Genomic DNA, 15,234 nt, shown 5'->3' on the forward strand with positions numbered 1-15,234 from the left:
AGGATCCAAAAGGACTTCTAGAAATCCAAAACATCATAACAGAAATAAGGAATGCCTTTGTTGGATTTATTAACACACACAACACACCTGAGGAAAGACTCAACAAGCAGAAGGAAATGTCAAGTAGAAACACCCAAAACAGAAACGCACACAAAGAAATTAAAAATACAACACAGAAAATCCAAGACCAGTGTGACAATGACAAAGGTGTAACATACACAAAATGGGAATACCTACTTATACATTTGAAGTGCAAATGACTGAGAATTTTCCAAAATTAATGATAGTCATAAACCACAGATTCAGGAAACTCAAAGAATTTCAAGCAGGATAAATACCCCCCTCCAAAAAAACCAAACCAAACCAAAAACAAAACAAAACAAAACAAAACAAAACAAAAACACAAGAAACACAAGACTATCCCTAGACATATACTATTCAATCAAGAGAAAATTGAAAACAAAGAATTTTGCAAGAAGCTAAGGGGTAGTGTTGGGGGCTGGAGTTGCAGGGAGATGGAAGAAATAACACCTTACCCAAGAGGAACCAGGACAAAAAATACTCAGAATTCAGAAACCATGCAATCAAGAAGACTGAAATGTTTATACTGTTAAAAGAAAAGAACCCATCCACCTAGAATTCTGTGAACAATTAAATTGTCCTTCAAAACATGTGCAAATAAGGGAAATTATTGGAGATACTGAGGTCAATAATAAAGGCTGAATTCTCCAAGAAAACATAATCCTTAATGTACATGCATTAACAACAGAGTGCCAAAATACATGAGGCAAAAACTGATACAACTGATAGGAGAAGTAGACATATACATTATTACAGCTGCAAGAATTCAACACCCTCTATCAGTCATTGACAGATTGAGCATAAAGATATTCAAATATAAGAACACAGTTGGACTGAACTGCATCACCAATCACCTAGATCCATGACCATCTGTAGAACACTTTCTACAATAGAAAAATACACATTCTTCTCAAGCTCATCTAGAACATTCACTGACACAGACCATATTCAGGGTCATAAAATACACCTTAACTTGAAGTCAACAAAATCATAGAAAATACGTTCTCAGAACACATATGTAAGCTAGACATCAATAATAGAAAGACAACGGAAAAACTACAAAATATATGAGAGATATTCTCATAGAAGATAGAGAATAGAGATAGACTAGAGAAATTCTAAAAGAAGAGGGTCAAAGAGACATTTCACAGAATTTTAAAAATATGTCCATCTAAATGATAATGAATGTTGGAATTACTACAATTTGTGGGATGCAATGAATGCCGTGCTTAAAGGGAAATTTGAAGTACTGAGTGCATACAAATGGTCTAGTAAAAAATTTGTGCTTACCAAAAAACTTCTGCTTACTTATGCTTAAAAGCCTATCTGTAAGGTATTTGAGTATACTCACAGCAAGGACAACTCTCCAGAGGTAAATAAGACATGCACAAATTGCAACGGTGGCAGTAATAACGGCAAGCTTCCGCAGAGTTCCGAAGACACGAGAGCCAAGAGGGAAATGGTCAGCCAAAATATGGACAAGCTGAAATAATATTTGAGATAATGAGGAATAGCAAAGACATTTATAATATCTGTCACCAAGAATCATTTTTATAAACCTTCAACCAGCCTCCAGGAGGTTATAAGCACACCTCTCAAAGGCCTCCTCCTGAAGGAGAGGGAGGACAGAAGGCTTACAAAGGAGCAGGGGCAAACCTGTAGGAGTGATGATTGTGTTTACGATCTTACTGTGGTGATGGCTTCATTGTTCCTCACCCTTTTAGTAGACAAGAAGTAAATGACTTCTGTTGTACATATTCACGAAGTACCTAGACAAAATCCTTTGGAACATTTCCAAACATACACCAAAATTTACGGAAGGATGGGAGAAAGTAACAATAAAAATGTACTAGAGATTCAAATGAGGCTGTTATAGAGACAGATGTTTACAGATATGGATATAACTGAGAGATGTGCAGCTGCTCTTATAATAATATGGGATTATTCCAGCAAAAATAAATTCTACATTATTGTTTAGTTTCTAAAAACACTGAGGTTTTCTTTTTTCTAATGTTGATTTATTTTTGAAAGTAGAGACAGCGGGGGAGGAACGAGAGAGAGGGAGACAGAGAATCCAAAGCAGGCTCCACGCTGTTAGCACACAGCCTGATGCTGGGCTCAAACTCACAAACCTGAGCCAAAATCAAGAGTCAGATGCTTAACTGACTGAACCACCCAGGCTCCCCATAAGGTTTTACGTTCAAGGTTTACTTTGAATCTGAATCACAGCCCAAATTGTCAGACTTCTGAATTAAATAAAGATTTGCATAATCAGGTGATCTTGTCTATTTTGATGAAATCTATGAGGTTTTAAGTTACTTGAACACACATCTCCAAATAGCCAATACAATAAATTCAAGTTCCTATTTCATAGTGTTGCACCTAAACCAATCAATAACAACTATGGAAATTACTTTCTAAATAACACAAAAGTCCTGGGTATGGTCACCAAAACAACAGAACACATATCATTTTACTAAAACTAGACTTACAAGTCCTTTAGGAGAAAATACACTCACAATGCAATTCATACTAACTCACATACCAAACTTTAATTTTTGTGCCAATAAACCTCTCTAGAAAGTAGCCTCCAAAAGGTGTACCATTTGTATCTTCAGCTCTCAGAACTGAGGTCACTAAATTGCGTCCCGGTGGGAAATGTACACTGTCTTTGAGTGGCCAGTGTCTGCAAGAGACCAGGGGCCATCAGCACAGTGATCATGGGGATCAAAAGACAGAGGCCATCTTGACATGAATGGTAAACATCCTAAGTCCTGGGCACTCTTGATACCTCTGCCAGCTATCTGTATGCTGATTTGATTAGTTACCGTTAACTAGATTCGATCCAAGGGAGCCAGTAACACTTGGTTCCCACAGACAATGGTCATGACCAGGTGGAGGTAGGAAATGCAAGACAAGTTAGTTTGTGCAAGAATTCAGAAATGAGGGAGGGAGAGAGAGCTGAACTGATCGATGAGATGCAGCCTAGGTAGAAGGGGGAAATTGCAATAAACAGAACCAAGAAATTTCCTCCTTCGTAGACTCAAAAGAGACAGAATAGATTCTGTTGTGCCTGGAGGTATTCATGTGAGAGGATTCTGCCTCTCACATGACTTGGGACCTTGCAGATCCCTCTCTAAGAATCTGGTGCATGCCAATATCAAGAAATCTACTTTTCTCTATGGGTGTCCCCTGTGTCTCTGTCTCAGGCTCTTGGGAGTACAGGTTTTGCTTTTTAATGATAGAATGAAACATTCACACTGGCAACCAGGGATTTCTTTATAGTTGGACAATCCTAAGGACATTCAAGACCCTTTTTGCTTTGGGTAAATCAACACTCTGCACATAGTTGGCTAAAGAAAGGACAAGAATGCATTCACTTCCTGATCACATCACTCCTAGTGATTTTCTTATTATAAATGTCCAAGCAGGCTGAGGCCACTTCATGTACGCTGAGCTTGTCAGCTACCTGGTTGGACACAGAGTCCTTGGGGGCAGCCTCTAAGACCAGAGGGAGAGGGCTGATGCACAAGTTCCCCAAAGCGAACAAACCAGGAAGCACAGAGCACCAACGACATTTCACTTTCCAACACCAACACTTCGGACACCACGGTTCCCAGGGCTACCAAACTTCACAAATGTGAACAACGTGCTGATAGGAAAACTAACTACGTATAAGAGGGACTCTAAACTTACAAAGCTTGAAGAAGAATCTTGACAGGCCTTCCAGGAGCCATCTAATAGTATAAAATACTATTAATACTATTAAATGGCTCTTATTCAGTAGAGTTTCTGACATTTTTTAAAATGATTTTAAGGAAGTATAACTCAAACATCATACGAGCCCCTTATTTAAGACAAAGATCTCAGTGGCTTTTAGTATCTTCCCATGTCCTTCTTTCTGGACATTATGAAGCTCAGGTTTCCATCCTGTCAACACTACTCTTTTTGGAGCAAGTGGCCCAGACAGGATCCACAACTTCATGTGGACAGGTGTGGCCAGAACCCCTACATGCTGGTGGAGAAACCTTGCCCTGACTTAATGGGTTTTCCAAAAGAACTGAGTTCTCATCAAGGACTCCATGAAAAAGCTGTTTTTTTAACCACAGTCTGAAAAAGATAAATAAATACAAAAGGAAGAAGTCACTGATGTCGGATGTGTACTCACATTTGTGTTGGGGTAACCGGGATACCCGAGTAAGAGCATCCAGAAAAATAGCTTCCGAACCGTCATATTCTGGTCCTTTCAGGGGGCGCCTGGGCACCAGAGAGGAGGTGCAGATGGGGGTGAGGAGGTGGTGGGGGTGGGAGGGGAAGGGAAGGGGTGGGAAAGGGGGTGAGGTGGGGGGGCGGGGTTTAAATGGGGATGGGATTGGGGAGGGGGGTGTGGCAGGAGAAGAAGGGGGTCAGGGAGAGTACCCGGATCAGATCAAGTACAAGAAGGGAGGGAGGAGGGTTCAGACAAGTTAGTAGCTCAGCAGGTCAGTAAATCACTAGATGAGTAGGCCACAAGTAGCCAGTTAAGTAGACTGTCAGTAGCAGGTGGAGCAGACGAAGATCTCTCTTCATCCAAGTCTTCACCTGTTTGAGCATTGCCATAGCAATTCAGACGGTTTATGCTCTCTCTCCACCAATCAGCTGCCTTCGACCCTGATAGCTCACAAAGGACACCCCGCGTGACCATGGCTTTTCAAATGCCCCTTCCATTATGTACATATCTGGGCGCATGTGTGTCCCTATGGGAGTGTCTATGTATGTCTGGGTTTTGTACGTGTATATATTAGTTATGTGTGTGAATTTGCTGCCCCTTGGGTCTTACCGTGTGTGGTGTGTGTGGTGTGTGTGGGTGTGTGTGTTCTCCTCGGGGTGTCACTGGCCGTGTCTGCAGTGTGGGTCTGTGTGTGAATCTGTCCATAAACCCCATTCCTATGTTCCCAGGTGAGGCTGGGTGTGATTCTGTGCTTGTGGTGTCTGTTTATTTCTTAGTGAGTATGGGTGTCTGTGAACCTCAGAAATGAGCTGCCACAAAGGGGACTCCCCAGGGGCGCCTGGGTGGCGCAGTCAGTTAAGCGTCCGACTTCAGCCAGGTCACGATCTCGCGGTCCGTGAGTTCGAGCCCCGTGTCAGGCTCTGGGCTGATGGCTCGGAGCCTGGAGCCTGTTTCTGATTCTGTGTCTCCCTCTCTCTCTGCCCCTCCCCCGTTCATGCTCTGTCTCTCTCTGTCCCAAAAATAAAATAAACGTTGAAAAAAAGAAATCAAAGGGGACTCCCCAAAGGCGACCCCAGCAATGGGTGAATATGAGACAATCTATCTCTTCATTAGATTCTGTTGGGAAAACTGTATATCTACATGCAAAAGAATGAAAGTGAACCCTTCCCTTACATGATACACAAAAATCTACTTAAAATGGCTTAAAGACTTAAATGTAACACCTGAAACCATCATACTTCTAGGAAAAATCAAAGAGGAAAGCTTTTGACTATGCTCTAGGCAATGAGATTTAGGGATTGGCACCAAAAGCATACGCAGTAAAAGTAAAAATAAATTTTTATTTCTAATTATAATTATATAAAATATATATAAATATATATATTTTATTTATATATATATTTATATATATAAATATATATAATATATATATTTATATATATAAATATATATATAATATATATATTTATATATAGATTTATATATATAATTATATAATTATATAGATATTTTTATATATATATAATATATATATTTATATATATATATTTTATATATTTTTATGTATTTAATTTTATATATTTTATATATTTTTTAATTATATATATTTTTATTTATATATATAAATAAATATATATAATAATATATAAATATAAATATATATAATGTATATATACATGTGTATAGATATATAAAATTATATAATGTATAATACAAATATAATATAATAATATATATATAATATATATATAACATATAATATAATAAAATATATAATATATATATTATATAAAAACAAATATATATAATAATATATAAATATAAATATTATTATAAAAATATATATATAAATATATATATAAATATATATTTATTTATATATATATATTTTATAATGCACAAAATATACACAAAATGCACAAAATATAATGCACATAATGCACAAAAAATATAAATATATGTATTATATATTTATATAAATAAATATATATATATTATATATTTATATAAATATATATATAAATATATATAAATATAAAAAATAAATATATTTTTTATATATTTATATATTTTATATATAAATATATATATTTTATATATATATTTTTTTATATATATATATTTTATATATTTTTATATATATATAAATATATATATTTTATATATATATATTTTTATATATATATATTTTATATATTTTTATATATATATAAATATATATATATTTTATATATATTTTATTATTTATATATTTTATATATATTTTATTATATATTTATTATATATATTTTATTATATATTTATAAAATATATATATTTATATATATATAAATATATAATAAATATATATAAATATATATAAAAATAATTATAATTAATTATAATTAAAATTGGGCCCACATCAAACTAAAAAGCACAGGGAAGGAAAGGGAAGGAAACCATCAACAAAATGGAAAAGCAACCTACAGAATCGGAGAATACATTTGCAGACCATCCAAGAAAGAGTTAATATACAAAACAAATAAGGAGTTCACATGAATAGTTAACCTTAAAAATAAAACTACCAGTTATGTTACCAGGAAAACAAAATGGCTTATTTAGGAATAGCAGAGAACTGCCCCTTGGGAGAAGGAAGCTATAGCAAGTCTGGAGAACAAAGGAGAGGAACACTTTTGTAGAGGAAAGGAAGAAATTGGGAGGGCTATGATCTAGTGAAAGTCCATTGGAGTAAACTGGGAGATCCAAGTATAGTGGCTTTTCATTGCTTAAGTTGTGACCGTCATCAGCTGGGCCATCATGAGGGAAGAAGAAAGACCTTTCTTCCTCTTGCTGAGGTAGTATAGCAGTAGCTGAAGTAGTGTCAGCTTACAAGATATGTCTCCTTCCAGTGGGTCTGCAGGAAATGACACGTGGTAGAGCCTGTGAGCTTCCCCCTTCTGGCCCCCTGACTCCATTTTCTTTAAGGTTTTATTTTCTTTCCAGTTCATTAGCATACAGTGTTGCATTCGTTTCAGGTATACAATAGAGTAATTCAACACTTCCATTTTAAATAAAGTTTCCTCTTACAATTTTCCCAAAGTCAACAGCAAAGAAACCATATAACAGGGTGAAAAAGTGGGCAAGGACCCAAATAGACTTTTTCCAAAGAAGACATACAGAAGGCTAACCGGTATGAGAAAAGATGCTCAACATCGCTAATTGTCAGGCAAATGCAAACCCAAACCACAATGAGCTATTACCTCACACCTGTTTGTTAGGATGGCTATTCTCCAAAAGTCAAAAGATAACAACTGTGGGCAAGGATGTGGAGGAAAAGTGAACCCTTAAGCACTATTTCCAGGAATGTAAATTGGTACAGCCATTGTGGAAAACAGTTTGGGGGTTCTCAAAAAGTTAAAAATAGAAATACCATATGATCCAGCAATCCCACTTCTGGATGTAGATCACTATCTCAATGAGACATCTGTACTCGCATGTTCATTGCAATATTATTCAGTAGCCAAGATATGGAAACAACTTGAAGTGCCCATCAAAAGAAAGAAAAATGGCCTGTGCATTCAGTGGAATAGTATCTGGCCAGAAGAAAGAAGGAAGTTCTACCATTTCTGACAACGTGGGTGAACCCAGAGGACATGATTCTAAGTGAAATTAGTCAGACGCAAACAGACAGATATTGTATAATCTCATGCACATGTGAACTCTTCGTCTAAAGAAAAGTTGAACTGGTAGAGACAGAGAGTTGAAGGGTAGTTACCAGAGGCTGGAGGATGGGCAAAAGGGGGAGATACTGATCAAAACGTACAAACTTTCCATTGTAAGATGCACAAGTTCTAGCGACCTAACGTACAGTACGGTGACTACAGTTAACAATACCATATCGTATACTTGAAATTGACGAAGAGAGCAGATCTCAAGCATTCTAACCACACCACAAAAACAAAGTAGCTATGGGTGGTGATGGATATGTTAACTAGTTTCATTGTGGTTATCACTTGTCAGTGTATGCATATATCAACATATCACATTGTAAGTCTCAAATACATAAAATTTTTATTCATCAAAAACAATAAATAAGTAAGTAAATAACGACCAAAATAAAGAGATAAATGAACAAAATTCCAATGTGTGAAAATGACTTTGGATAATGCCTGAAACATAGTAACAGCCACCAGAGATACAAGAGGACCTGGGAAATAGATACATACGTGGTACTTCAGTATACCTGGAGCAAAAAGGTGAGGAGAGAATACAGGCTTCTTTTAAGAGATGAAGCTGGAGAAGTAACCAAAGCCTGTTTCTGCAGGACCTTGCAAACCAGTAAAGAACTTTGTGCTTTTTCCGGAAAGTACTGAGAAGCCATTGAAGAATTTCAATCATTCACTGACTGATTGCTGAGCTTTCATTGTTAAAAGATCACTCTGATTGGAGATGGAGAATGGGTTGACGTGAAATGGAAGTGGGTGGCAGGAAAAGTAAACAGGCCAATTTTAAGGCTGCGCATGAGATGATGGTGGCCTGGCCTATGTTAGTTGCGCAAGACTGGAAGTAGTGGGACGATGAGGCAATTGTTTCAAGACATACACGTGAGAGGTCTTGATGATTAGCTATTGGGGTTGGGAGAGAGGGAGAGGTCTAATGGGTCAGTTGCTACAGTGGGATCGAGAAGGGCAAGAGACAACTTGCATTGAGCTACGACAGGATGACCTTGGTGGGAATGATACAACTGGGAGGTGAAGGCCAGAACCCAGATGACCATATGTTGAGGAGAGGCTGGGAAGTGAAGAGTGGAGTCAGGATTATTGACTTGGCAACAGTACTGCTTGTTGCCACCTAACATCCATTCCCACCTTCTCTCATATTGAGAGAATTCCTGATATTTGGTTGGGTACATGGCTTTGTAGACTGAGCCTTTACATTACCAGGAAGTGTTAAGTTATGGTCAACAGAATGCAAATGGAAGTGAGGTGTGCTATGGGCAATGGCGTTAAAAGAAAGGATACGCTCTCCCCTCCCCATTTTCCTTGCCTGCTGGCTGCAAGCAGATCTGCTGTGCTGAGTCTTCTTTGACCTTGTCAGTAAGGAACCACAGAGCAAGCATACAGAATCCTGGGTATCTGACACTATAGGGTAACCATTGTGGGTTTGAACATATACCTAGACTGTTACATGAAAGAGAAATACATATTTTGTTGAAGCCACGGTTATTTATAGCCCCTGTTAGAGCAACCCGCTCTATATCCAAACTATTACAGAATTTGATACGAGAAGGGAGTGGCTGCTAGTGTAGAACCCAACATAAGTGGCATAGGTTTGGTGGGCAGGCAGTAGGTGGGAAGGCACAGGTATTACAGTCTGGTGGCAAGTCTGGTGACAGTTTTTATGTTGTGACAAAACACTAAGCTGTTGTCTATGATCATTCTCGTGGCGGATCACATGCCATCAGAACCTGAAACTCAAGAAGAAATTAATCGTAATATTTGGAACGTGGTGTCTGTGGGATGCATTTTGCCACTTTCACCAGGAACCTGCCACAAACAGACCTCAGGCTAGGGTCGGCCAGTCTGCCAGCACTGATTCAGGGGTATACAGCTCTTCTAAGGAAGCTCTTTCTGCCTGTAGATGACAATCCAATTTGGCGGCAACGAGAGTGACTAGTGCCGCCAAAGCCTGAGAGAGGCAAAAACTTCTGCAGCCCAAACTGAAGGAATTACACGTGGCTTTCAATAGGTAGCCTAAGCAGGACAGGACACCCAAGCCTTTCTCAGTCACCTCCCCAATATGGCTGACTCAAGGTAAATTGGCTAAGTGCAAAATAGCTCTCATTGATTTAGTAGGGAGACTTGGTAAAGCCCAGAACAAGCTACACAGAAGACCAGAGTTTTCAGGCCCCAAAACTATGCCTGAACAAAATATTTCAGTAGGATTATTTACATATGGAATTTGACAGACATAAAAGTAGACCAGAAGCCTAAATGTTTGAGGGAATTTTCTTGCAAAAGAAACCATAGCCTAGGAAAATGGGGAGGAGAGAGCATATCCTTTCTTGTAACGCCATTGTCAATAAGTTTGACCTCTAATACAATCCTTATGATCCCCTTTCTGCGCAGCAGGAAGTGGGCTGCAAAAGCCATCCTGTCCTCAAGAAGGGTATATTCTTCCAAACATCCACCTCAGATTTGTCCACAGAGGATGATGAACATGAAAGAATGTTCCAGAGGGAAAGACAAAAGCTAAAGATGACAGCAGAGGAATACTTCCCAGACAGCAGAATCAGGACCTACTGAATGAACTGAGGCCCCAAAGAGCGCCAGGACAGGGTTCTGTCATAATTCATGCCCAGGGGAGTTGGATCATTGCTAGGGACCTATGTTACCTCATTATTCACTCTTCTCTTTCCAGTATTGGAGTTTTTATAGCAATATCCTACTCCAGGGATAGATATTGGTTGGTTTGGAGACTAGACATAACTCATGCTTTAGTTTATAGTTTGTCAGAGAGGAATTCTATCCCTACTGAATGGAGAGAACCAGGGAGTAACAAGAGATACTAAATTTTGACCCAGATGTAGTCGTTCTATGAGACCTGGAGGTTATATTTCTTGAATATGACAATGTTCTATGCGTGGGGATGATGCTCTGTGTGTATTTGCGGACAGTTGTTTAATCAAAGGGGTGGACCCTGACAGAAACTGTTAGTGGTCACTCAATAGTCATGCCCTCAGTTCTCTCATAGAAATGGAATGCCCTATTTCTGGCCGAACACATAACCACTCAAAAGGAAAGACCACATTTCCCAGCCTCTCACGAAGCTACGTACAGCCAGGCGACTAAGTTCAGACCAATTAAATGTGAGCAGAAGTGATATGGAAAACTTTCTGGTTATTCTCTGAAGCTAGAGGCATGTCCTCCCCTTTCCCACGTTCACTTCCCACTTCCTGGATGTGGACATGATGCTGAGTCCTCTCAGTTCTACCCTAGAGGTGGTGGAGCACCTTCACAGAAGGAACCTGAGTCCCTGAGAGGGTGGAGCTGCTAAGCCAGCTATGGACTGCATATGCCCAGACTATTCAGGAAGGAAGGAATAAGTTACTGGGTGTGTTTGTTGAAGCAACCGAACCTGTATCTAACCAGACATTGCTCGAAAGAATTTGTTCGTATTGTAGACAGTAGGAAGCTAATAACAGCATTTGAACTCTCATGATTTGTTACAAGTATTTTTGTTCTAATGTTGAGTACATTGATGATATGCCAGTATCATCAAATGAAAATCACTAATCCCGAGTTTCTAGAAATTGAATAAATCTATCAATAACCCAAAGCAGTCATTGTTTACTCTTTTCTATGTTTGCAAACGTGGATGGGAATTGGGAAGAAGAGCGCCAGCCACCTGAAACAGATAAATTTACACATCACACAGTTAGAAAAATGAAGTTAAAATTCCAACAAAGGATACACGTTCGATATTTTGTGAAATACTGGGACTGCTTTGAAATGTATATTATCAATACCTCCTTTTAAATAACCTTCTTAGATTTTGCTAACTCGAGACTCTAAGGTCTACCTTTCCCTCTTCTGCTGAGTATCACAAGGTCTCCTCTCCAGATCTAAATGCTACAAACTTTGTTATGAGACAGTCTTATGGGACAATATCTAGAGGACTTTCAATGTGACAGTTTTTAAAAGAAACCCTGACATTTTTGTGGGTTCAGTGTTGAGGGCTCAGGGCTCTTGTGACTGATGAGCAATCTCTTTCATCAGGGCAAGACTTTGTGATAAAATCTTACTCGACTTCTGTGTCTGTTATCTTAAAGTCTACCACACCTGGCACTATAGTCTGTGGCCTATTTCTCTTGACATACTATTAAAAGTCAAGATATATTCATTGTTTCATTTTGCCTCACGGCCCCCAAGCCCCACCTTCCACAGGCAAAGGAGATTGTCTTTTAGGCCTAGGAGCCAATGAAAGTGATCCAGTACTTGGTTTGTTCCAAGTCTGGGAAAGTTCCTCCTGCCCCAGAGCTGGCATTGAAATTGCAAACGGTAAGCACTTCTCAGAGGAGACAGGGACAACAGCTCCCCCATCCTCCCAATATCCCAAGTCCCTGAATAGAGTCTGTTGTTGAAGTTGGTAGATATTCGTGTTCCATTTCTTTCTCTCCAGCAGTCTGACTCTTGTTTGTATTCATAAAGAAATTGTTGACCTTATGGATTCGTTCGCAGCACTATGACCTCAAAGATGATCTCTCTGAGACACGTACCGACACACTGCCTTTTCTGCAACTTGCCTAGGTGGTTCCCCGAGACAAATGTGGAGCCGGTTTCAAATCTTCTCTGTGACCTGGTGTGCCTGATGAGGACCAAGGAGAAAAACTGCTACTTGGACCTTCAAATTTTCTGACTCCAAGACCCAAGGCAAAACAATTCTCCACACTTTAATTTGATAAAGGATGTGCTAAACCAAAGGTCCCAACTTGAAAAGGTAAAACCAAAAAAGTTTTTCAACTTTGAAATGTTGGCAAAGACCCCCTGGTAAGGTGTCTGTTTCATAACCAAAGATCATGAGATTCAAACCCCATCCATGCCTGGCCCTAGAAAGTACAAATTCACAGGAGAGGTGTTCTAGCAAGTGACTGAAAACACAGGCTTGGCAGCCAAACAGGTTTGTGTTTAAATCCTGGCCTTGTCACTAAAACCAAATGTCCTTGAGGAAACTGCTTAGCTAAAACCTTAGTTTTGTCATCAGTCAAATGGAGATGTCAATGGTACCTGTTTCTTAGCGTTGTTGCAGAGATTAGATGAGATAATCAATGACCCCAAAGGAGAAGAAGACAAAGGGAGCTCTGGAAGAATGATTAAGCTCTCCCAGAAAGTGGCTAGCATCCTCTCTGACACATGGGCCCTCAGCCATGGGGACCAACTGAAGATATTCCTGCGCCCAGCACCAGAAACCTACTGGAGCTGCCTGGCCTGGGTGCGATTGGGTAAGACATGGGAGAGGGGCCCCTGGGACAGAGGCTCCTATGGGATTCCAGTCTCAGTCATTCACAGAATGGAGAGGTGGTAAAAGGATGTCCATCTGATGCCTGAATTCTTCCCATTGTGTGGGGGTCTATAAACAGGCCTAAGGTTTCATCTCAGTTCCACGAACTGCCACTTTTGTAATATCATCCCTCTCTGAGCCTCAGTTTCCTTATGTGTGAAATGGGCACAGTAATAGTCAGACTTGTGTGTTATTGTGAAAATGAAACACAAATTATCCATAGAGAGTGCTTAACTACCTTGTAGGCCATTTATCACCTCAAGGAAATCTTAGCCTCTGAGAGGCTCCAAAATATAAATATTTTTTGGAATTAGGAGGTTCCTAGGAAACTCAAAGCACATGTTCCCTGGAGATTTCCCATGAAGTGTTTGCCATTATAAGTTCCCACAAATGGCTCAGCCTATTGCTTTTGCCTAATAATAGGCTTGTAGTTAAAAAACAAAAAATCCTGAAGAGCATTCAAAGAGCAGGTATCCTTGAGAATGCCAGGTGTGGGAGGCACAAAGAAGACAAGACAGGAGTGAGCCACACCACGGCTCAACAGAAGCCCTTGAGTACTTCAGGAAGTAAGTCCTATTTTTTGAAGGCCCTATGCTTGGAGGCTCATCTTTGCCATGTAGTTCCCAAGAGTTGGGGTGCCTGAGGTAGCTCACAAACCCCTCAGTCCTCTGGGACAACTTCTGTATTATGAGATCCTCCTGACTGTGGGTCACCACACCTGGAGTGGGGTTTCTTGTGAGACTGTGTCTCTGCCTCTCCTGTTTCCATATATTTTATCCTTTTTCCGTTATTGTACAGACACTGTTAAGCTATCTTTCAGATCCTTTTCAGAGGGAATTGTTCCATAAGCAGCTGTTGAATTCTTGTGTTCATGGGAGGAGGTGAGTTCACGATCCTCCCATGCTGCCATCTTGACCCCAGCTCCACAGTCCATACTCTAAACCACATGTGAAATAATACATGTTTAAAACCACTCTGTGGGCAAATAGCAATGATACGTTTCTTCTGAACGTGTATTCTGAAATGTTATCAAAAGTCCATGGAATGAAAATCGCTGAGCAAGAAGCTGGAGCTAAGGATGAATGAGACAAAGTTCTACCCTCAGAGGGGCTGAAACACTCCTAGGGGAGATGAGATCGATGAAGGAGCAATTTAATGCAAGCACGAAGGTCCTCGGTAAATTGACAAGGAGTTCAGAAGGAAAAGAAACTCCCTTCAGCTAGAAAATCAGGAAAGGATGCTGCAAGGAGGTAGCACAACATGCATATTCCCACTGCAAAGAAGCCACTCTGGGGGACTATACCTTTGTTTTCATTGTATTGCTTCTGCTTAAAAATAGTTTAGGACGGGGGCGCCTGGGTGGCGCAGGCGGTTAAGCGTCCGACTTCAGCCAGGTCACGATCTCGCGGTCCGTGAGTTCGAGCCCCGCTTCGGGCTCTGGGCTGATGGCTCGAGCCTGGAGCCTGCTTCCGACTCTGTGTCTCCCTCTCTCTCTGCCCCTCCCCCGTTCATGCTCTGTCTCTCTCTGTCCCAAAAATAAATAAACGTTGAAAAAATTAAAAAAAAAAAAGTTTAGGACGATACTTTGGGAAAGGGTCACCAAGGAAAGCAGCGTCATTACTCTAAACTTCCCTTTTTTATTCAGAAGTGTACTTCCCAGAATGAGATTTCAACATCCCACTGTTAATCATGGATAGAACAACTACACAAAAGATCAACCAGGAAATAGGAGAGTTGAACAACACTGCAAAACAACTATGTTGATTCAAAGTGAATAAAAGTTGTTTGTTTGTTTGTTTTAATTTTAGACAGAAGGGAGAAGACTTTCATTTAAGCCTAAGTTAAGATAGCCACCAAGGATACAAAATCTTCACAAAGAAGAGACTTCTCTGAGGAAGGAACAG

General features: G+C 39.6%; 1 protein-coding gene across 3 annotated transcripts in view; it reads right to left on the reverse strand.

Annotated features, from left to right (window-relative positions):
- Positions 1-15,234, reverse strand: part of LOC147571030 (transport and Golgi organization protein 1 homolog) — a 494,441-nt gene that overhangs the window by 15,069 nt on the left and 464,138 nt on the right. Inside the window, exons 1-2 of one of the 3 annotated variants that reach the window (XM_086696684.1) lie at positions 4,250-4,393; positions 1,433-1,564 (exon numbers count right to left, since the gene is read on the reverse strand). In XM_086696684.1, the coding sequence (XP_086552810.1) occupies positions 1,433-1,564; positions 4,250-4,315 (198 nt within the window). In that variant the 5' untranslated portion in view covers positions 4,316-4,393. Of the gene's footprint in view, positions 1-1,432; positions 1,565-4,249; positions 4,394-15,234 lie in introns of those variants that run through there. The other 2 variants (XM_086696683.1, XM_086696685.1) reach the window with 2 other exon arrangements.

The sequence above is a fragment of the Puma concolor genome, unplaced genomic scaffold (assembly GCF_028749965.1).
Source record: "Puma concolor isolate L17-30 unplaced genomic scaffold, mPumCon1.1.hap2 unalloc_scaffold_7, whole genome shotgun sequence".
Taxonomy (NCBI): Eukaryota; Metazoa; Chordata; class Mammalia; order Carnivora; family Felidae; genus Puma; species Puma concolor.